The sequence below is a fragment of the Mytilus trossulus genome, chromosome 6 (genome assembly GCF_036588685.1).
Source record: "Mytilus trossulus isolate FHL-02 chromosome 6, PNRI_Mtr1.1.1.hap1, whole genome shotgun sequence".
NCBI classification, from domain to species: domain Eukaryota; kingdom Metazoa; phylum Mollusca; class Bivalvia; order Mytilida; family Mytilidae; genus Mytilus; species Mytilus trossulus.
Window position 1 is genome coordinate 91,106,057 of NC_086378.1, and position 22,155 is coordinate 91,128,211.

General features: G+C 31.4%; 1 protein-coding gene across 3 annotated transcripts in view; it reads right to left on the bottom strand.

Moving 5' to 3' along the window:
- Positions 1–4,200: 4,200 nt before the first annotated feature.
- The window catches only part of LOC134722219 (AFG3-like protein 2), a 30,958-nt gene continuing 13,003 nt past the window's right edge, over positions 4,201–22,155 (bottom strand). For all 3 annotated transcript variants that reach the window (XM_063585829.1, XM_063585832.1, XM_063585831.1), the window contains 16 exons: positions 20,863–21,007; positions 20,323–20,397; positions 19,728–19,852; positions 19,252–19,330; positions 18,692–18,783; positions 17,736–17,976; positions 16,839–16,992; positions 14,488–14,617; positions 12,815–12,912; positions 11,750–11,860; positions 10,054–10,169; positions 9,409–9,489; positions 7,185–7,304; positions 6,370–6,567; positions 5,190–5,304; positions 4,201–4,701 (listed from right to left, as the gene is read on the bottom strand). In XM_063585829.1, coding sequence (XP_063441899.1) covers positions 4,595–4,701; positions 5,190–5,304; positions 6,370–6,567; positions 7,185–7,304; positions 9,409–9,489; positions 10,054–10,169; positions 11,750–11,860; positions 12,815–12,912; positions 14,488–14,617; positions 16,839–16,992; positions 17,736–17,976; positions 18,692–18,783; positions 19,252–19,330; positions 19,728–19,852; positions 20,323–20,397; positions 20,863–21,007 — 1,987 coding nt within the window. In that variant the 3' untranslated portion in view covers positions 4,201–4,594. The remainder of the gene's footprint in view (positions 4,702–5,189; positions 5,305–6,369; positions 6,568–7,184; positions 7,305–9,408; positions 9,490–10,053; positions 10,170–11,749; positions 11,861–12,814; positions 12,913–14,487; positions 14,618–16,838; positions 16,993–17,735; positions 17,977–18,691; positions 18,784–19,251; positions 19,331–19,727; positions 19,853–20,322; positions 20,398–20,862; positions 21,008–22,155) is intronic.

Consider the following 22,155-nt stretch of genomic DNA (forward strand, 5'->3'; position numbering starts at 1 on the left):
TATCAGGTCAAGATCTATCTGCCCTGAAATTTTCAGATGAATCGGACAACCCATTGTTTGGTTGCTGCCCCTGAATTGGTAATTTTAAGGAAATTTTACTGTTTTTGGTTATTATCTTGAATATAATTATAGATAGAGATAAACTGTAACAGCAATTATGTTCAACAAAGTCAGATTTACTAATAAGTCAACATGACCAAAATGGTCAGTTGACCTCTTTAGGAGTTATTGCCCTTTATAGTAAATTTTTAACCATTTATCGTAAATCATAGTAATCTTTTACAAAAATCTTCTCCTCTGAAACTACTGGGTCAAATTTAACCAAACTTGGCCACAATCATCTTTGGGGTATCCAGTTTAAAAATGTGTCCGGTGACCCGGCCATCGAACCAAGATGGCCGCCATGGCTAAAAATAGAACATAAAGGTAAAATGGCTTATAACTCAAACACTATAGCATTTAGAGCAAGTCTGACAAGTGGTAAAATTGTTTATCAGGTCAAGATCTATCTGCCCTGAAATTTTCAGATGAATTGGACAACCCATTGTTGGGTTGCTGCCCCTGAAATTCGGCGAATTGGTAATTTTAAAGAACTTTTGCTGTTTTTGGTTATTATCTAGAATATTATTATAGATAGAGATAAACTGTAAACAGCAATAATGTTCAGCAAAGTAAGATTTACAAATATAAAGTCAACATGACCGAAATGGTCAGTTGACCCCTTTAGGAGTTATTGCCCTTTATAGTCAATTTTCAACCATTTTTCGTAAATCATAGTTATCTTTTACAAAAATCTTCTTCTCTGAAACTACTGGGCCAAATAAATCCAAACTTGGCCACACTCATCTTGGGGTTTGCAGTTTAAAAAATGTGTCTGGTGACCCGGGCATCCAACCAAGATGGCCGCCACGGCTAAAAATAGAACATAGGGGTAAAATGCAGTTTTTGGCTTATAACTCAAAAACCAAAGCATTTAGAGAAAATCTTACAGGAAGTAAAAATTGTTTATCAGGTCAAGATCTATCTGCCCTGAAATTTTCAGATATATCGGACAACCTTATGTTGGGTTGCTGCATCTGAATTGGTAATTTTAAGGAAATTTTACTGTTTTTGGTTATTATCTTGAATATTATTATAGAGATAAACTGTAAACAGCAATTATGTTCAGCAAAGTAAAATTTACAAATAGGTCAACATGACCGAAATGGTCAATTGACCCTCTAAGGGGTTATTGTCCTTTAAAGTCAATTTTAACAATTTTCCACTGAAACTACTGGACCAAGTTCATTATAGATTGAGATAATTGTCATATTTCTGACTTGGTACAGACATTTTCTTCTGTAGAAAATACTGGATTGAACCTGGTATTTAGCCTTGCCATACGTCATAATTGTTTGGACTAGCTATTAAAAGACCTAGTTATCCTGTTCCTGCATTTCTTGTACAATGAAATATCTAGAAAAGGACCTCCACAACATATCAACATTTTCAAGCTAGTTTCGGCCCTGAGGGTATCACCAGCCCAGTGGTCATGAACAATTCAGTATACTTACGATCAATCTTAGTTGTGAGTTTTTTTGTGAAATGGACCTCTGGTACCTTTAATAACTATTTAAACCACTGGAATTCCACTGATGGGGGACGTTTTGTCCCAGAGGGTATCACCAGCCCAGTATTCAACACTTCGGTGTTGACATGAATATCAATATTGTGGTCATTTTTATAAATTTCCTGTGTATACAAATTTGAATTATTCATAAAACTACGGATTTTCTTATCCCAGATTATAGATTATCTCAGCCGTATTTGGCACAACTTTTTGGAAGTTTGAATCTTCAATGCTCTACAACTTTGTACTTGTTTGGCTTTATAAATATTTTGATATGAGAGTCACTGATGAGTTTTATGTAGACGAAACGCACATCTGGCGTACTCAATTATATTCCTGGTACCTTTGATGACTATTTGTTCCTCAAACAATTCTTTTCCAACTTATAGTATCAACTCTAAATTCTAGATTTTTATTTATAATTCATTTCTGTTGACTTCAAAATTGATGGTTCTAGACAATGGTTCTAGGTAATAATTCTTGATATATATTTTTTAATCAAACCAATAAAATTCTGATCCATCGTAGAATGAAATGTAAATTTCTTAATTTACTGGCTCAGTAAACAACATCTCCGCATAAATTAGGATTTGCTTTCCAATTTGAAATAAGTTTTAGACAGGTACAACTGGTTACCCAACTTCAAAACTAAATCTTTATATCTATGGAAGTAATTTGCAGTAATAAAATAGCTGACATAGTTCAAATTCACAAGTAATACATAGTTTACAATTACATTCATCGAAATCTAAACCATCACAGCAGACACATGGCCAAGCAAATGAGTGATGCCCTTTCATGGTCATAAATTATAGTTTTACACAGCTTTATATCAGTTTCGGGTCTTTATTACACACCACTGCCTTTTCAAGTTGAACATTCCGGAGAGAGATAAATCCAGGAAAGCATTTCAGATGCATGCAATTTATAAAATGTTATTTCTACTTTATACTGTAATGATTCAATACCATTCTAGATCTTTTTTGTTTGTTGTTGTCTCCCTTGCAACATGTTGCTAAGGACATACATGAAGAATTACTGGGCATCTGTCCAGTCCACTTGTCGTTTTTGCACTCTCACATACACAAATTAAACTGAATTCTTGAGAGATTTTTTATAAAACTTATATCATACTTAAGGCTTATATCAGTGCTCAATGTCTCAGAAGAGTTTGAAAAACAGTGCAGATCAATCATTTACAATTATTTAAACTTCTTTTTTGAATATTGAATACATAAGAAATTGCTCTTAAAGTCATATAAAACAAGTGACTGGTGAAAATAATGTTTATCCAATTCTTGAACCAATGCATATATATCATAAACTAAGTCATCTGTGCAGGATTTTTTCATTTTTACGCATCCATATCATATAATGGTAAAAACAAATAATCTTGGTCTGTTTTGAGAAAATATGGCAGCCAATTAGTTGTGGTGTTTTGAAGGCGTAGTATACCGATTGTCATCTGTAGTAAACAATTAACAAAGAAGCATGGAAATTGAGCATGAGTACAACATAAGATAATAGTTTATTTCAATGACAGATAATTTTTTTTTCATCCCTTTTCTCTGTTTATATGCTATTTCTACACAGATGGTACTGTAAATTCAGAAATTTTTGTGAGGTTTTTATTATTGCGAATAATGCGACAGAGTTGTAAACGCAATAATTAAAACTCGCATTTTGTAATATTTTAACTGAATTATAAATGACTTTTCTCAAAACCGCAAAAATTAAAATCGCATCCAAGTTTTAAATGACAGAATCGCAATAATGAATGCATGCAATAATTCCTGAATTTACAGTAATTTGTTTTTGGTGGGGTTCATTTTGCTCAGTCTTTAATTTCAAAGATGTGTTTTGTATATATTGTTGTTTGTCTTTAGTACAGTGATCAAGGTTAAGTTTTCTTGACCAATGTTGATTGTATCTCAGATACTATAAGCAATGGGTTATATTTTTGGTGTGTAGAATGATTTTGAGGTTTCCATTGACTTTGAACTCATTCCAACGGTTCATTGTCCAATGATAAGTTTTGGTGGTTAGGTCTGGTTAGGTCTGTTTCTGAGGTGCTATAAGCAATAGATTGGATGTATTTCATGTGTGGCTTGAATGCAAGGTGTATATGTCTCTCTTGCAGATATCCTATTAACTATTATAACATGGTTCATTAGACTACCGGTATTAAGTTTTGTGATTTGGTCAATTTCTCATATTCTATAAATAGCAGGGGGACTATTTTTAAGGTTCATTAGTAAATGTTAAGCTTTCATGGTTTTTTCAGTTTATCAAATACTATAAGCAATAAGCAACTATAGTATAGTATGATAGCTGTATGTACATGATGTCTGGCCGGATTCATATGACCCTGACCTCATTTTGATGGTTTATTGGTTAGTTGAGTTTTGTGTAATCAGGTTTGTTCTTCAGAAAACATGCACACACACACATGTATAACACATCATCTGGTTCATTGGATATCAGATATATTTCTTTAAACTAGATGTAGATATATCTAGTGAATAAAATTTTTGTATTAAGAAAACACAGGTAAAGAAGAGATTGGAAAATAATTTAAAAAAAACCCAGCTTTTTTTCAAAAAAAGTTTTATTTTTTTACTATTGTCTTAACAAATGAAAGATTCGAGTCTTGAAAAACAGTTTTCAATATAATTTCTGATGAACATTTATCATCTTATTACAACTATTGTTTCCAGACTCTTATTGCAATAGTATGACAATAATCTGTAAGAATAAGTTACATTCTCCACATTAATTCATTAATTCAGAGAATAAATATACATAGTTCACAAATGAGTTTGTAACATCACATAACATGTTTGACATGTATCAAGTTCTTGCAGTTTATTTATGTTAAGCATCATCTGAGGTCATCCCAGATCAACCAATCAATACTGGTTCCAATGGTCACATGGTTATCATGTGACACTTATAATGAATGAATCACACAACTATTATGACTAGTTAAGAAGATGGTGTTGGCTCAGTCTCTGTCTTTGGGGGAGGAGCTTGTTTCTCTTTATTCCAACTTTTTAAGCCTTCTGGTAATGTGGTGTCTTCTTCAAATGAACCTAAAATAAGAACAAGAGGAATTTAGATTGAATTGTTTGTTTTGACATCAAATCTATTCAATAATATTAGGCAACAGGAAGTTTCATGGAATTTTCATTAATAAAGAAGCAAAATATTAGAACACTAATTCATTTAATTTGTGCTATGACTTGAAACTTTACGTTGGTGTATTTTACATTGAAAGTGCATATATTTTTTTATATTTCTCTCCACTAATGATTCACTTGTAAATAGTTCAAAAGTCAAATAAGCAAACATTACTACTATACAACTTTCATGTATGCAGTCTCACAATGAACTGCTACGTTTATAGACTTTCTAATTGATCTGATGTTTCATTTATGTTCCAACTATAAATGCTCTCTTGGAAAGCACTAGATTTATCTCAAATATGACAAAATAGCCTGTCAGATTACAAAAATGTTTTCTATAAATGTGAAATTAGAAATGCAAGGTTCTTATTCCCACATTTATCTGATATACAGACCTGTTCCTTCTACAAATTCTTCATAAGTTGATTTTTCTGCAAACGGTCTTTTTCCAAGTAATTCTACCATGTCATCTTTATCTAACTTTTCTTTCTCTAAAAGTCTAAGTGCCACCTGAAATTGATAGAATTATGTATTATTACTTCAGAGCTATAATGTACAATATCTTTGCTAGGAGTCAGTCTAAACTTTCTTTATCTTCTTTATATATTTCTCTTATTCTTAGATTCATATATTTTCCTGATCTGTTGAATATTTTAATAATTATTAACAAACATGTGGTTCATTTAATTGTTGTTCATTAGTCTAAATTTGATTTTGATGTCATATTTTCTTGCTGTCTTCTGATGATTGTAAAATCACACAAAGGTCAATATGTCACATAGAAAGAGAGATTCTAAAACAAGTTTTATATGATATTTCTTCACTAATTGATATCTAAATGTTAAAAATACTTGCAAACCTTGTCTTTTCAATTTGTAATTTAACTGTCTTGAGCAGAAAAATATTGTAAAATACTCTATGAAATGGTAGAATCTATATTTATCAAACCTAGATATATGTCAATGAGATATTTCCAAAGGACAAAGATGTAAACAACTGATGTCATTCACTTTAAAACTATACTCACACATTTTGGTGTGAAAATTCTACCTTTAAGATAAGGAAATGGACCAGATGATTGCAATTGAGACAACTATCAACTTTAAAAATAAAACCTAAAGTGAAAACAACTACAGGTGAATGTTTAGCCTTCTTAATAAACAAAAACCAATAACCATATTGCATTTTATTCCATGTGTTTTGTGACTGTATACCTATGTCAAACAAAACTACACCATTGTGTCTACGCTTGTAATGGATTGAAAATAATGGACATTGTTATATGAAAATTAGGCAAAAATCTCTAAAAATATTGAAATAATGTGAAAATATGACATTATCAGAAAAGATAACCTTTTTGTCTGGATGACAAATTAAGATTTTGAGCTACATTGTTTTAAGACTACTTGCCTCTCCAAAAAATACTATACAATGTCCTTACACGAATTACACAAAGAAGGGAATTTGTTTATATTAATTTTACGTTTTTGTTTATAATATACTTAGTACCTTTTCTACCTCATCTTTATATTTTGTAAGTAGATCACATGTTCGTTTATAAGCTATACTTTGTACCTTTTCTACATCATCTTTATATTTTGTAAGTAGATCATATGTTCGTTTATAAGCTGTCTTGACTATTTCTCTGACTTCCTGGTCTATCATCTGAGCTGTTTGTTCACTGTAAGGTTTGTCAAATGACATCTGTCCTCTCTCCTCAGGCATCTCAAACGATAACTGACCGATTTCTTTAGACATTCCAAAAGTGACTACCTATAAAATATAAATGACATATTTCTTTATTCATTCCGAAATGGACTACCTATAAAAGATAACTGACCGATTTCTTTATTAATTCCGAAATGGACTACCTATAATTACAGTTTATTATCAATTATATACTTTGTGGGCTCTATTCAAAATGATAAACTGGATCTATTAATTACAATAAAATATAATATACAAGAATGTATCATGTGAATTTACATCAATGTAGAGAGGTTTGACTCGGTCACTTCATAAATTAGACATAGATAATACAGAACATATAATTAGAAAAAAACATGTCATCATGACCTGAAGAAAATTATAACATTTAAAAAATAACAGTATCAACACGGATCTTCTTGAAATCAATATAAAATACTAACAGAGAGATAAGGACCTTAAGATTTGTCACTGTAGGACATGTACTTGAAATCAATAATAAGAATAGAAACATACCTTCAGAGTGGTTACTTAAAAATCAATGGGGTGCTATTGACATAAATGAATGAGTATTAAAGAGTCATTATATAATATAATCTGTACCTGTGAGTAGGCATAACAATTGGGTACCACTGACTAAAATGAATTAGTATTAAAGCGTTATTATACAATATCATTTGTACCTGTGAATAGGCATTCTGTGTAACTTTTCTCAGATCATCTTGCGCACCAGTTGTAATTCTGCCAAAAAATATGTCCTCCGAAGCTCTCCCTCCCAAAGTCATACACATTCTGTCTAATAACTGGAATAAAGATAAATACAATGGAAATTGAAGCTCTCCCTCCCAAAGTCATACACATTCCGTCTTATAACTGGAATAAAGATAAAAATAATGAAAACTGTTTTATACATATACAAACCTGCCTAATCTGACACCTGAGTAAATGAACGTCCTGCCTTAACCATAACATTTTCATGGTCCCTAAATATGACTATCCTTGCAGAAAACAAGAGTGCACACACTGAAATGTTTCGCCTCCTTTACTAACCATTAATATTATGTTGATAGTCTTTTAAAAGTATAAAGCTTTCTTAAAAACTGTCACATAAACTTAACATTTAGAAAATGCCTGTACCAAGTCAGGAATATGACAGTTGTTACCCATTCGTTTGATGTGTTTGGACTTTTGATTTTGCCTTTTGATTTTTGATTTTCCTTTTTGAATTTTCCTCGGAGTTCGGTATTTTTGTGTTTTTACTATTTACCAAGATAACTACACAAAGACCAATGAACCATGCAAATGAGGTCAAGGTCAGATGACCCATGCCAGGCAGACATGTACAGCTAACAATGCTTCCATACAACAAATATAGTTACTTATAATTTAAGAAAAGTAGACCAAGACACAAAACCTAAACACTGAGCAATGCACCTTGAAAATGAGTTCGAGGTCAAATAAAACCTGTGCGACTAACATATAGATCATAAAATATTTCCATACACCAAATATAGTTAACATACCGTATAGCGGGTTATTTTCGCGGGGTGCAAATTTTCGCTTATTTTCGCGGACAAAACTTAATCGCCAAAATAAATTCCGCCAAATTAAAAGTGTACATACAAAGGTATTAATAAAAGTTTTTAATCTGCCAAAATAATAACCGCCAAAATATTTCGTACACCTTGTTCAATGAAAATCGCGAAATTTTACACCCGCGAAAATAACTCGCCATACGGTATGGCATATAGTATAAGCTAAAAAGACCAAAACTCAAAAACTTAACTTTGACCACCCAACCATGAAAATGAGGTCAAGGTCAGATGACACCTGCCAGTTGGACATGTACACGTTACAGTCCTTCCATAACACCGAATATACTAGCCCTATTGCTTATAGTATCTGAGATATGGACTTGACCACCAAAACTTAACCTTGATCACTGATCCATGAAATGAGGTCAAGGTCAAGTGAAAACTGTCTGACGGGCATGAGGACCTTGCAAGGTATGCACACTCCAAATATAATTATCCTATTACTTATAAGAGAGAATTCAACATTACAAAAAATCTGAACTTTTTTTAAGTGGTCACTGAACAATGAAAATGAGGTCAAGGACATTTGACATGTTACTGATGGAAACTTCGTAACATGAGGCATCTATATACAAAAGTATGAAGCATCCAGGTCTTCCACCTTCTAAAATGAAAAGCTTTTAAAAAGTTAGCTAATGCCGCCGTCGCCGCTGGATCACTATCCCTATGTCAAACTTTCTGCAACAAAAGTTAATCCGACATTTTTTTGTGGTGTGTCGAATTACACAGGTTACACTGTACTGTATATTATCATAATAGTGAGAACAAAGATGGAATTTAAACCTGTTTTATTTTTGTATACATATGCTGTAAATCAAGGATCTCCATGGATTAAAATTTAAGGATGGAGATATTGCTAATATTAACCTATAGTATAAATTTAATAAATATCTGGCAATAATTGTTCACTTGAGAGCCCTTAGGAGGCCATTTTCCATAAGTTTAATATCTTAAAGGGGCAAACTCTTTTTTTAAAATTCAATCAGAGATCTTGCTAAGTTGCTAATATCAACCTTTAGAATGAATGAATGAATGAATAGCGCTTACAAAACGGGTTGTGTAGACATGTGGACATTTGGTATTCAAAAATGGTCAACTAATTAAACCAAGCAACTGAATAACTAACCTAATTGCCAATCATTAAAAGTCAAGGTCAATTGTATGCTATCAGGTTATGTACACCTAACAATGAATCTACTAGTTTTATCAAATATCTTATCATATAACAAAGGGATTTTCAGATGATAGGACAGAACAGGATTACAGACTGATTGACAAAGCAATGACTATGCTAACAAAGTAATTAGTTTACCTGCTCTGTTGTGTATAAAAACTGTTCTTTAGGTAGATACTGTGCATATCCTAGACCTTTACCTCTGGGTATAATGGACACCTACAATAAAACAACAATCTTATCATAATCCTAACTATATAAGGATATTGATTTCAAATTTTCTTAAACTAAGTTTTCTGAAATAATGCAATTTTAAAAAGAAATGTTAACTATAGCCATTTGTAATTTATGGATTTAAAAAAAAACCAGAATGAAAATTTAATTAAACATGATACAATTCAATTTGGAAATAATATCTACTAATTATTACGGAGGCTCAAGGGTTGAAAAATTTCAGCAAAACTTCAAACATTTTTTTCCCTATTACAACTCTTATTTATTATACTATTAGTTGTTACTTAATGATATGATACAAAAACCAACCCAAAAATGGATTTGTTTTGGCCACAGATGACTTGAAAAATGTAAATATCATTGAAAAAACTGCAAATTATCTCCCTTTGGTGCATTTTTTTAAAAACTCATCGGTGACCTATATTTTTTAATAAGCTGTACTTATACTAAACAATATCATTTGTTCCTGTGAATAGGCATTATGTGTAACTTTTTTCAGATCACCAGTTGTTATTCTGTCAAAAAATATGTTGACACCTGTTTTCTTACCTTTAGTAGAGGGTCAGCATGTTCTAAGTACCATCCAGCCACAGCATGACCTGCTTCGTGGTAGGCTACTGTTTTCTTTTCTTCAGGTTGTAAAACCTGTGTTTTTTTCTCCAAACCTATAATACAGAAATATATTGTAAAATAAATCTCAAATGAAAAGATCTGTACAAGTCTGAACCTGGCACATGCGTGACATTTAATTATGCATGCTTTCAAAATAATAGAAAAAACGAAAAGTCCTACCATGTATACGGTTTTTTTCCCCAATCTATATCGCTGTTAAGAGTTCTTTTTTGAATCAGTAAAGCACAAATAACAAGAGGCTGTCACAACGACAGCAAACCGGATTTATTAACATTTATTTGTGTCCTGGCAATATCACAAGAACCATTACTGATGAATGGTGAAAGTGAAAATCGTCAATATCAAATTTGACCTCCATTTTATCATTAGTATCAACATATTGAAATTTGAAAGCTTAGATTGAATGGTTTATGAGTAAATCCAACAACGTGAATGGAAACGCCATTTTATGATCTTTCAAGAACCATAACTCCTGAACAGTAAAAGTCAAAGTCGTCATTATTGAACTTGACCTCTATTTTGTCATCAGTAACAACATATAAAAATTTCAAAAGCTTTGGTTGAATGGTTCATGAGAAAATGCATGGACACGACTGGAAACACCATTTTTCAATCTTTCAAGAACCATAACTCCTGAACGGTAAAAGTCAAAATCATCATTATTAAACTTGACCATTATTTTGTCATCAGTAACAACATATTAAAATTTGGGAAGCTTTGATAGAATGGTTCATGAGAAAATGCACGGACAAGACTGGAAACTCCATTTTTTAACCTTTCAAGAACCATAACTCCAGAACGGTAAAAGTCAAAATCGCCATTATTGAACTTGACCTTCATTTAGTTGTCATTAACAACATATTAAAATTTTAAAAGCTTTGGTTGAACAGTTCACGAGTTAATGCACGGACAACATTTGATTGCCGGACGCCCGACCGCCGTACATCCCCAAATCAATAACCGACATTTTTGTCACAAAAATCTGGTTAAAAATTGGATGAAGTTCCATACATGAAATTATGCAGTCAGTTAACTGAACTATCTATGTACAAACTAATGTCAGTTCATGAAATCAATATCATAAGTATGAAGTTATCATTTCCATGAACACAATCACCATTGTCTTTGATTGTACAATAACCTTAATTTCCTTTAGTTTAAAAATCTAAAGAGATTAAAAACAGAATTGAAAAGGTCCAGCAGGCTCATCTCTTTTGGAAACTCTGCTTGCAACGTCTCTTTTCATAGCTTTCTGTATGATAAGATTTTTTCTGACTTGTCAAAAGTCAGACAATTTATCTACATCATCTATAAACATTGTTTGTGTTTAGCAGTTCTGCCTCATTACAAGTCTTATCTTACTGGTTATGTCTCTTTCTAAAATTTGACATAAAGCATTTGGTGTAATAGCATCCTTCAGCATTACATGTCGAAACATTTATTTGCAAATTTTTATTTTATTTTGTGAATGTTTGTGTAATATTTATATAGATAGCTCTATCTCATTTCAAGTCTGAATGATTGTATTAAAGAGTTCTACTTCATTCGATTTCCATGTCTGAAAGTTTGTGTTTAAATAGAGATCTAATGCAATACATGTCTAAAAAATTACCTGCTACAACTCTTTCTATAGCTTGTTCAAAATGTTTCTGTATGATAGTGGTCTGTAGATCTCTAGCTGCTATTAATGCTGCTTCATTACAAACATTGGCAATATCAGCTCCTGTACAGGAAAAAAATCATTGGTTTTAAAACAGAAAATACAATTAACTTAAATACATTAGTGCTAATTCTTCTCATTTGTTGCCTTTGTAAACAACTGCTGTTTTTTTGTATTAATACATGGCCACAATACTTACATAATAGTTATTGAAAAACTGGTCATTATTGTGATATGTGGACTGCCCACAAGACAGTGGTATTGACTAAGATAGTGATAATGACTGAGCCAAAGGCGAAGTCATTATAGCTGTCGCAGTCAATACCACTGGTCTATGGGCTGTCCATATATCACGATAATGACAAGTTTTTCAATAACTATTATGTTTATTTCATTGAGAAACTATGTTTTAAAAAGAATTCACAAATTCAAATTGCTGAAAGTAACCTCGAGATAATGTAAGATTTCTTTAGGAAAGAGTGAAGACCAGTTATAGTTTTAGACATCTATACAAGTCACTTCAATATTTGAAATACAAAATAAAGTTTACTATAATTTCATCAGTAGCAAAACGGTCATTAGAGTTGTCTGCACTAGCAGACCCGTCTCCCATAGTCCTAACTATAAACTGCAATTACGTCTGAATCGCATTGTGTTTTATTATGGAACGTCACTCAAACAGACAAACCACGCCCCATTGGTTATTATCATGTAAAAGTCTGTTAACGACCGGTTTTCTGGTCCGTTTTGTTCTGTTAATGACGAATGGAATTTATTACTGAAGAATAAAGAATGTCATGTGGCCTCTTTTTATCCAATAAGATAAGCCTATTCTTAACCGATATGAAATAATTTTCATTATTGACTATCAAATCAACAGTTAATAAAACTTAAATTAAAGAAGCTATAAAAAAATGTAAAATGTATCTTGTCCTATCAAAATTCTAAACACACTTGTTAAATCTATGGTGGTAAACTGTCACATTGATCATTCCAGATATTATATTACAGACTTACCAGAAAATCCTGGAGTTAAGGCAGCCATCTTCCTAGACAGATCATTTTTATCCAGAGTGGTTTTTAAATTAGATAAGTGAACTTTAAATATTGATGCTCTGTAAAAATAAAATTGTAAAATATTAAAAACAAGGGTCAAAACTTAAAATCAGATCAACTAAAAACAAGGGACAAAACTTAAAATCAGATCAACTAAAAACAAGGGACAAAACTTAAAATCAGATCAACTAAAAACAAGGGACAAAACTTAAAATCAGATCAACTAAAAACAAGGGACAAAACTTAAAATCAGATCAACTAAAAACAAGGGACAAAACTTAAAATCAGATCAACTAAAAACAAGGGAAAAAACTTAAAATCAGATCAACTAAAAACAAGGGAAAAAACTCAAAATCAGATCAACTAAAAACAAGGGACAAAACTCAAAATCAGATCAACTAAAAACAAGGGACAATACTTAAAATCAGATCAACTAAAAACAAGGGACAATACTTTAAATCAGATCAACTAAAAACAAGGGACAATACTTTAAATCAGATCAACTAAAAACAAGGGACAATACTTAAAATCAGATCAACTAAAAACAAGGGACAATACTTTAAATCAGATCAACTAAAAACAAGGGACAATACTTTAAATCAGATCAACTAAAAACAAGGGACAATACTTAAAATCAGATAAACTAAAAACAAGGGACAATACTTTAAATCAGATCAACTAAAAACAAGGGACAATACTTTAAATCAGATCAACTAAAAACAAGGGTCAAAACTTAAAATCAGATTAACAAAAAACAAGGGACAATACTTTAAATCAGATCAACTAAAAAGAAAAAAACATAATATATTTATGTCAATTCAGCATTTTACAACTTTATACAACCTTAAGGAGGCTCTCCGGTACAAAAAGTTCAGCAAATATTTTTTTTCATTGCAAATTTTATTTATTACACTTTTAGTTGTTACTTAATGATATGGTACAAAAATCAACAACAAAAATCAATTCGTTTTAGGCCCCAGATGACTTTTTAAATGTTTATATCATTGAAAAAGCTCCAAATTGTCTCCCTTAGGTGAAAAAAAATGCCATTTTTTGTTTGTTTTTAAAAATTATCTTTTTTTAACTCATCAGTGAACTATATTTTTTATTATTTTATTCAAATGAGCTGTACTTAAACTAAACTATCGTAAAATTTAAGTGATCTCTGTAATTTAGATCTTTTTTTTATTTCAATATTACCTTTTTTTCTCCTATTAGTTCAATAGAAAAAAATTACCAAAACAAAAATGAATGCTCTTTTATGAAGACAGATTGTGAGCTTAAATGAACAGTGATTTCATATTTTTATTTTATTTTTATATAAGGTATAAGATAAAGTTATTTATAAAAAAAATAGCGAAATCCTATATTAGAAAAAAATCGATTTATACCTGTGAGCCCCCTTAGTCTTGTCAAATCTACCAGGACGCAGTAAAGCTCGATCTAATATATCTACTTACCTCCCTTTGATATCTGGGGAAGGAACATAAATTTGTCTGTCAAATCTACCAGGACGCAGAAAAGCTGGATCTAATATAACTACTTACCTCCCTTTAATATCTGGGGAAGGAACTTAAATTTGTCTGTCAAATCTACCAGGACGCAGTAAAGCTGGATCTAATATATCTACTTACCTCCCTTTGATATCTGGGGAAGGAACATAAATTTGTCTGTCAAATCTACCAGGACGCAGTAAAGCTGGATCTAATATATCTACTCTGTTTGTGGCTGCTAATATCACAACATTGGCTTGTGTGTTGAACCCTGAAATGTAAAAGTCATGTATTATTGAATATCCTAATATAAGCATAAAGATAACTCTTTCTGATGTGTTTTTTGTTAGAACATATATATCTTATTAAAATATCAAATCAGAAATAACGTGCTCCATAGTTATATTGTGATGTGTGATGGTCACTAACCTACTGCCACTAATATTTTTAGTCCACTGCTAGCATAGATCTATCAAGACTGCATATGTTGTAACTTATAACTGCTACTGACTCAATAGTCCTTCTCATTTGTAGTACTCAAGAAATGTCATGTAGAAATTTTCTGGTTGACTCAACATATTGAAAATTCAAAGTATCAGCAAACAAGAATAAGGTGTGTGACAATTTCTAGAAGTATTTTACAACTCATCAAGCTGGTAACTAAAGGTGAAGTAAATTTTGTTCAGTAGTAAAAATGACTTCTACCTTAACTTCTCAATACAGTACACATAGAATATAGGAACAATCCATTTCTACTATTTAACAGTTAACTGATATAATTGTAATTCGATTGATTGTTGTTGTTTTTGAGATTTTTTTATTAAAATTCTTTTAAATTAAAAGATCAGAAAAAAAAGATAAAAATTCTTAATGAAAATGATGTAATGTGTGAGAGTATGTATGTATGTAGTGTTGTTTGGACTATCTTCATAATATTTAAAATATGATGCGTATAACGATTGTATCATGAGTATGTATAGATATGAATGATGAATAAAAAATATAATCCTAAAAAAAAAAAAAAAAAAAAAAAAAAAAGATATAATTGTAATTTTTGTTTTTGTTACATTGAATCAAATTTGTGTATCAGTACAGCAAACATACCATCCATTTCTACTAATAACTGATTGAATGTACCCCTACAGTTAACATACCATCCATTTCTACTAATAACTGATTTAACATACCATCCATTTCTACTAATAACTGATTCACATACCATCCATTTATACTAATAACAAGTGTTGTCAAATTGTACATTATTGCCTAACCGGTTACTCGGATAATCGTTCGACCGATTAACCGGTTAACCGGTAGTTTACGTTGGTGTTTGAAAACATTATATCTTAAGTACCCTACACAAAGCTATAAGATGTGGTATTAGAGTCAATGTGACAACCTTCCATGGCATCCAAGTCATAAATTTACGCTTTTTGGATTGAAGTTTGTCCTTAAGCATTATAAGGCTTGTCTGTGAGGATTTCTTGCGAAGTTTGACTTTACATCGTACCAACTATGGCGTTTGTATCAACTTCAGATTGAAAAATTAAAAAAAATTCTTGATCTCGTAGAAGCAAATATCTCTAAAAACGATTATTTTCTGTTTTCTCTGGTCTCCGAAATTAATGTGAAGTGTTTCAATTTGAAATGATTAAGCATGTTACTCGTACTATCACGTATACATTAAGTACATTTACATTGGTTCTCATTTCACAATATTTTAGTTAGCATTTCGTTTAAAGTATAACAATTCCTTACACGACGGAGGTTGCATATTTAGAAGTAGGTCTACACGTTATTAGATCAAAAATAAAATAATGAAGTGAATCATAAAATTTAATCGTAATAATGATTTAAAGTTACTGTTAAAATAACATGTATACTAATTATGTTTCATTAAGATATGCCCGAAGCTGAGCGACAATTTCTTATTAATTTAATGGTGGTTTTTTTTCGGATTAACAATAGCAATCAATAGACTGGACACTTAATCTGTTAAATTAATTACCTCGACGACAGTTTTGAAATAAAACATAACTATTCATTGATTTCGATAAAAATTTATATCAAATCTAATAAAATTGAAAAAATTTCCGGTTAACCGGTTAACGTTTTTGGTATTCGGTATTCGGTCGTTCGACCGGTTAACCGGTTAACCGTTGACAACACTACTAATAACTGAATTAACATACCATCAATTTCTACTAATAACTGATTTAGTGTACCCCTACAATTAACCTACCATCCATTTATACTAATAACTGATTTAGTGTACCCCTACAGTTAACCTACCATCCATTTCTACTAATAACTGATTTAACATACCATCCATTTCTACTAATAACTGATTCACATACCATCCATTTATACTAATAACTGAATTAACATACCATCAATTTCTACTAATAACTGATTTAGTGTACCCCTACAATTAACCTACCATCCTTTTATATACTAATAACTGATTTAGTGTACACCTACAGTTAACCTACCATCCATTTCTACTAATAACTGATTTAATGTATTTTCTTGTTCACTGTGACCACCAAAACTTTTTCCTCCTCTTTTTCGACCGACAGCATCTATTTCATCTATAAACAATATACATGGAGAATTTTTCCTTGCCATAGCAAACATATCCCTGACCTACAATAAAAACAAAACATTAGCTAGCCTGGATGTTTGAGGACCTGAATGGGCCAAAGGTCAAGGTAGTAAATACAGTAGTAAATCCAGACTTTTAAATTTCTGTCATATTAAATTGTTAGAAATAGTTAAGTCATACTATTCTGTGATATAGTTATCAAAGTTTATTATTGCAACCAATGTAATAAATATAGATTCTACCATGGCATCAAGTGTGATACAATAATTATCCACTCAAGACAGTTGAATTTTCAAATGCAAACGTGAGGCTCTCAGAGCATTTTAAATATTCAAAATTTAAATGTCGAAAGTGGATAAATATCTTATTGCACAAGATTTGGTGGTGGGATTTGTTTTTCTAATGACGTTTAAACCCTTATGCAGACAAACTCAATCCTTCTGTTCGAATGATCTGCAAAAAAGATGTGTTCTTTCTATGTGATGTCATCAAGCATAGTCACCTTTTGTCATGACGTCACAATAGGAAATTCAAAGGAAAGAAAGAAAAGTTGACGTCATAATAAAATTTTAACGAATGAAAAACATAGATCAAACCAACCACACGTTGTTTAAATAAAAATAATCAAAAGGTTAAGAAAAGGAGAAATATTAAGAATTTCATCAAGTAATATTTTTCAAAATATCCTTTGTCTTGTTCAGCATGCTTACCCTAGAAGGACCAACGCCCACAAACAATTCCAGGAATTCTGAGCCTGACACTGTAATGAAAGGTGCATGCTTACCCTAGAAGGACCAACGCCCACAAACATTTCCAGGAATTCTGAGCCTGACACTGTAATGAAAGGTACACCAGCTTCCCCAGCTGTAGCTTTAGCCAGCAGGGTTTTACCAGTTCCTGGGGGGCCAGTTAAGATGGCTCCTTTAGGGATCTTAGCTCCTAATTCTAGATACTGGTTAGGGTTCTTAAGAAAGTTGACAAACTCCATTATTTCTATTTTAGCTTCTTCACAACCAGCAACATCCCTGTAAAATCAAACAGAGATAAAATTAATAGCCTGCTACATCATTGTAAATTCAAAGAGAAATAAATGAGTTTAAAATCAATTCTTTGTTGTCAGCTGTGTCTTTGTTACCTTATCATAAGCCCCCCCCCCCTTTTAGGACACCCCCTAAGTTTGGCTTCTAGTTTAAAATGATTGTGCAAAGCAATTAATGAACAGTATACAGATTAGCTGGTTCAATTGGTTGTATAATTTGTCAAGTTTTTATTTTAATATAATGTACAGAATTGACACCTAGTTGTCAGTGGTCAATAAAGATATAAGATACTAACACCTGTTATGAAATCAGGTTGTAAACTTTGTTAATAACCAACATATATCTTTCTTAAGTTTTACATTGTTATTGATTGGATTTTCTGTGTTTTAATGCCACTTTTAAGCACTGCTTTTGGGCTATTTTGTGGCAGCCAGCTTGAGAGGAAGCCAGAGTGCCCAGAGAAAACCCACGACCTTCGATAGGAAAACTGACAATCAAGTCAATTAAGATTGGTGACGAGTGCACCGGTAGGGTTTGAACTCACAACCTCAGTGTTGACTGGCTAGTGATTACAGTAGTAACTACTTAGACCAATATGCCTTGGTAACATTATTTTTGTGAAACACCTGGTGTTTCCTTTCATTCATAGACAAGAACATTACTTTCTTTTCTCAGAAAGACCTCTGCTAAGAAAACTTACGCAAAAGTAACCCCAATATTTTTCTCAATGACTTTAGCTGTAGATTTGGCAAATCCAAACATTCCTCCTGGACCACCACCTTTCTGCATATTCTGTAAATAAATATATATTCAAATTATGAACTGGAAAAATGGACCAAACATTCTATAGGCTAAGACACAATATTCTTCTTGTGGAAAATGGGGTATATATTCAGTAGGATCAGATACCATTTAGGCCTTGCTTGATAATTTGTAAGTCTTGCCCTCTGATATCATTTGCTTATGTAGTTAAGTAGTTGTTGTTTGTTGCTGTACATCATATCTTATTTTCATTAATTGTTTTGAACATAAATCAGGCTGCTAGTTTTCTTGTCTGAATTGCTTAACAATTGTCATGTCCTGGTCTTTCTTACTTACAATGTGGTGTGGGTTTTGCTAAATGTTGAAGACAGAATTGTAACATGGGTATTTAAATGATATGCCTCCACAACTTAGTAGCAGGACCATAAAAGAATGCTCCAAACAGCATTTATCATTCTACTAAATAAAATTTTAAAGTGAAACAATTTTTAATTTTACCTTCAAAATTCCTCTTGTCATGTAAATCAAAATTGCAATTGGTAAAACTGTGGTCAAAAGAATATTTAATACTGTTCCTCTGAAAAAATCAATAAATAAAATCAGAACATTAAATGGCATTCATCTGGAAATATACTTTAACATAAATCATCAATCATTCTCTGATAAAAGGGATTAATCAATCATTACCCAACTTCTATCTTAGGAATGGAATATATCCATTTGTAAATTTAAAGTATTCTTTTAGCATTTTATAAATGAGTGATTTCATAATTCTTTATTGCATTTTTTTGTCAGATTTATTTCTTTGTAATGTAAACTGTAACATCAAACAAGATTTTTTCATAGTCTGAATGTGTTCTTTTAAAAATAGCCTGATATATATATTATTTTTGCTACTGTTGTTTATATGTCCATTATATTTTCATGAAATTTAGAAACAGATATATTAACATATCATAAAAAACAAGACTTACTTGCTTGGTTCATTTTTATATATAACATTAACAAAATTAGCAGGCTCTACATTATTCTCTATCTGTGTTGCTTCCAAGTTTCTCTCAAATGAATCAATACTTCCAATACTGAACCATAAAACAGACTGTAAAATAACATACAATTATTAGTCAGGAAAATTAAACTATGATAATTGTTTGATTAATGGTTTAAAATCTAAAATTAAATTTAACACCTACCTCAAAAATATCATTATAATGAGATATTATCTGAATTTGAAGCAAGTAACATAATCAGGGTAATAATCATTAGCTTCAGAGTTTTCATTTGTTTTGTGAAAGGTCATGCCATGTTTTGCCATGACGTTAACAAGCTGAGATCACTCATGATATTTCTTGGAATATTATTTTAATTTCATGCAAAATTTCTAAGCTTAACAACCATTATTATTTTTGGTCATGCTTTATAAAAGAGTAAACGTTATGTATTTTTTTTAATCTCTTTTATCTAACATGGTCTATCGACCTGTAAGCAATAGCAAAATAATTTAACGAACCAATTTGGTTGAACGATGCAGATATGTAAATCCTATAAGAATTATTATTCTATATTTACCCCAGGGTCCACCTGTGATCCAGGAAGTAATTTGATCTTTACCCATTCTTTGTCATGGACCTCTAGTTTTTCTACCTGTAAATATAATGTTGCAATTTTAATAACAGGCAATAAAGACTAGTTATAATGAAAACTGTATCAGTCTCAAAATATTAATGTGAATTTTCTATTCAAGGCCAAGGGCCATAACTCTGCACAAAACCACAAGGCAGGAACAATTTTGTTCCTGATCTGTAACTTGTTATGAGAAAACAATATAACAATTACTAAACCAATATCTTCACAAGCATGACACAAAAAAAGTACATAAAACTGATTATTTGAGTTAATTGTCTAAGTCCAAGGACCATAACTCTGCACAATATCATCAGACTGCAACAAAATTGGAACTTGATCTGTAACTTGTCATGATAAAACAATAAGACTAAGACAGCCATCTTGCACGCAAAACCCCCATGGGCATTTTGAAAAGTTGGCAGGTATGAGATAACCAATAACTCTACATCTGCTATGTTAATAGAAGGTCAATTTAATACATACCATGCCTCTATATAAATAGTTGTTTATAAATTCTTTCCATGTTATTTCTCTGTAGCGGGAGGAATTCAGAAAGGATCCAATCATCAACAGACCTACTCCTAGACCAATCAAATAGTACATATTCTGATCAGGTGTCCTAGGTCTTCTACAATACACAAGACAGGTAATAAACTAATAAGTCATGATTCAATTAACAATAGACATACTTTAAGACCTATTAAATAATACATATTCTGATCAGGTGTCCTAGGTCTTCTACAATACACAAGACAGGTAATAAACTGATAAGTCATGATTCAATTAACAATAGACATATTTTAAGACCTATTCAATAATACATATTCTGATCAGGAGTCCTAGGTCTTCTACAATACACAAGACAGGTAATAAACTGATAAGTCATGATTCAATTAACAATAGACATACTTTAAGACCTATTAAATAATACATATTCTGATCAGGTGTCCTAGGTCTTCTACAATACACAAGACAGGTAATAAACTGATAAGTCATGATTCAATTAACAATAGACATATTTTAAGACCTATTCAATAATACATATTCTGATCAGGAGTCCTAGGTCTTCTACAATGCACAAGACAGGTAATAAACTGATAAGTCATGATTCAATTAACAATAGACATACTTTAAGACCTTTTAAATAATACATATTCTGATCAGGTGTCCTAGGTATTCTACAATACACAAGACAGGTAATAAACTAATAAGTCATGATTCAATTAACAATAGACATACTTTAAGACCTATTCAATAATACATATTCTGATCGGGTGTCCTAGGTCTTCTACAATACACAAGACAGGTAATAAACTAATAAGTCATGATTCAATTAACAATAGACATACTTTAAGACCTATTCAATAATACATATTCTGATCAGGTGTCCTAGGTCTTCTACAATACACAAGACAGGTAATAAACTGATAAGTCATGATTCAATTAACAATAGACATACTTTAAGACCTATTCAATAATACATATTCTGATCAGGTGTCCTAGGTCTTCTACAATACACAAGACAGGTAATAAACGGATTAGTCATGATTCAATTAACAATAGACATACTTTAAGACCTATTAAATAATACATATTCTGATCAGGTGTCCTAGGTCTTCTACAATACACAAGACAGGTAATAAACTGATAAGTCATGATTCAATTAACAATAGACATACTTTAAGACCTATTCAATAATACATATTCTGATCAGGTGTCCTAGGTCTTCTACAATACACAAGACAGGTAATAAACGGATTAGTCATGATTCAATTA